We start from the raw sequence: 2,403 nt of genomic DNA on the forward strand, positions 1-2,403 counted from the left end.
TTCGCAACTTTGCGTGCATTACGTGCGGCCTGTATCAGGGTTTCCAATTTACCGGAGAATATAGCTTGACAAACTCACAAGGACGACCTTATGCCTGATGCACGGGACCCCATGAAGAGCGGGGCCTGGGACGGTCACCCCACTTGCCACCCCCAAACGCCGTTCCTGAGTACCTGCAAGTGCTGCAATTCGAACTTATCAGTGTTATTTCATTTTCATTATTTATTTAATAATTGTGCCTGGGCAACTAATACAAATTTTTTTTTTATTTTATTTTTTGGAGGGGGGAATGTCCTTGCATTCTAGATCACTTCACTGCTTGCGCTCAAACTACTACTTCCCTAATACAGGGAAAATAATAGCAAAATTTATATTTATGAAAAATGAGGATCTAATCTCAGATTTAAAACAATGAAATGTGTAAATGATACACACAAGAATGCAAACTATGTATATTTTTCATTCAAATACTACAAAGCATCCACGGAGGATTTAAATAGAACATTTATGACGGATATAGTATGGATTAAACAAATTTATTAAGGCATACAATTAAAATAATATTCTGCTGACTATACCTGTCTCCTATACCCAGGTCACTAATATCGAATTACAAAAAATTAAGAGTGCAACCACATTTCTAGCTTTAACTTATTTTCATAGTATCTTTGGTTGCCTAGTTCTGTCGCTGTTTTAATAGTGATAGGTTTGTAATGAAGAGTTCCGTGGATTTGGGGTCTCGCCTGCAATGACGTAATATCCCTCCCCCCCCCCCCGAAAAAAAACCCTTCGTATCTGACGTACAAAATCTTTTAGCACAACATTTTACGTTGACACCGTCCATGTTCCACAATACACGAGCATGTGAGACAATAATATAGATATTGCAGTTCTGTATATAATGCACATTTAAGTACTCTGACTGAATATTTAATAGAATACTTAGTCTGAATCATACCTCATAACAACATTAAAATAACTTTTCAATCAAGCAACAATTTTTAAGCTCTTCTTGACCGTTACCACAACATTTTACCATAATTCTGTAAATCTTATAGCAGTAACGTTTTAGCAATTTCTTAAATTCCGATTATATAAAGCATATCATATATTTACTTTTGAATATATCTTAACAAACAGACAAACCCAGACGTGCAGTTTGCTCGAAATCAATACCATGATTAAAAAAAAAAAAAATACAAACATGTAGATACATTGAAATTATTTCAAAATTCCTATTCTGGGATCAAAACCTGCTCTGGATGCAGTTCCGACCACATCCCATTTAGGTGCTTCGGGAAGCTTATCCAACAAGATTTCGCCAAGAATAAGTAACTCCACTACGATTTGCTTGTAACCATGAACTCCGGTGTAAGTGTACATTCGGCCAAATTGAAATTCCAGAAAAGGGTTGTTGTGTAGTGGAACTTCCTTGAGGTTTTCTCTGCACCATTCTGCACGTTCGTCATTGGCTCGGATCAGAACCATCCTGACGTACTGCGTGGTACCGTAGAAGTGTGCACATTCAAAAAACAGCATTAGCTTACCCAATCTGGGCTTTTGCGGCATCTTTTGTTTTAGGTAACAATCCTTCTGATTCTTCTTCGCTGGTCGATGTTTCTTTCTTCGCTCTTTCTTTTTCTTTCCCTTTTCTCCTTTGGCACCATCTTCCTCATCACTGCTCGGTGCGTCCCATCTGTCATCGCTGTTGTAATCATCGTCGTTAGTATGACTAGAAAGGTAAGTCATCACATCTCTGACCTTCATGATAATTCTCTGCGTACCATATGGCGACTTAGTGGGCAGGTCAGCAGGAGATGGTGCCAGCCATAATCCACGCATTTCTTTATTCAGAGCCAAAGGGGCCCGTTCAGGTAATCCCGTGTAACCACCAATGAGTTTCTTGCTCTTTGTAATCAAGTCCTTCCCTTTGAGTGATGTGCAGTGGAGGAAAAATTTAATTTCTTCTCTTTCTAAATGTTCTGCGATTTTCACAAGATCCTCCCAGTAGTCCTCCAGAATTTCTTGCGTCACATGCCAACCCCCTGATGCCATTTCGAAAAGCTAGCTCCTTTTCAAGGTGATGATTATAACAAGGCTTTTATCAATAATACGTGCCCTAATGTACTACAGTATATTACATAATAGGTGAGCTATTTATACAATTTGTGGTAAAAATTTTTGGATTGTTTTAGTCAAAATCATTATCAAAGCGAATACCTGAAACAACCCAGTGTCTTGATTTTGTCCCAAGATTAATACATATCTTACACCTTGTCGTCACTTCATGAAAGCTCCATGAATTTATGTTGCAAGTCAGTAAGATCCCTTTCAGTTTGCAGTCGAGCGATATATCCCTAGTCTGCTATACAACATTTACTTCTCATACGGAGTGACCCTGAA

General features: G+C 38.3%; 1 protein-coding gene across 1 annotated transcript; it reads right to left on the reverse strand.

Annotated features, from left to right (window-relative positions):
• Positions 1–204: 204 nt before the first annotated feature.
• LOC149795550 (uncharacterized) lies at positions 205–2,403 on the reverse strand. The gene has a single exon (XM_089965370.1). It carries the CDS (start codon positions 2,053–2,055, stop codon positions 1,222–1,224), a length of 834 nt encoding a protein of 277 aa, XP_089821496.1. The 5' UTR covers positions 2,056–2,403; the 3' UTR covers positions 205–1,221.

Source organism: Sinohyriopsis cumingii, chromosome 7 (assembly GCF_028554795.1).
Source record: "Sinohyriopsis cumingii isolate HCF-2022 chromosome 7, ASM2855479v2, whole genome shotgun sequence".
NCBI classification, from domain to species: Eukaryota; Metazoa; Mollusca; class Bivalvia; order Unionida; family Unionidae; genus Sinohyriopsis; species Sinohyriopsis cumingii.

Coding starts and splice junctions, on each gene's coding strand:
- LOC149795550 (XM_089965370.1), bottom strand. CDS start 2,055: ATGGCATCAGGGGGTTGGCATGTGACGCAAGAAATTCTGGAGGACTAC.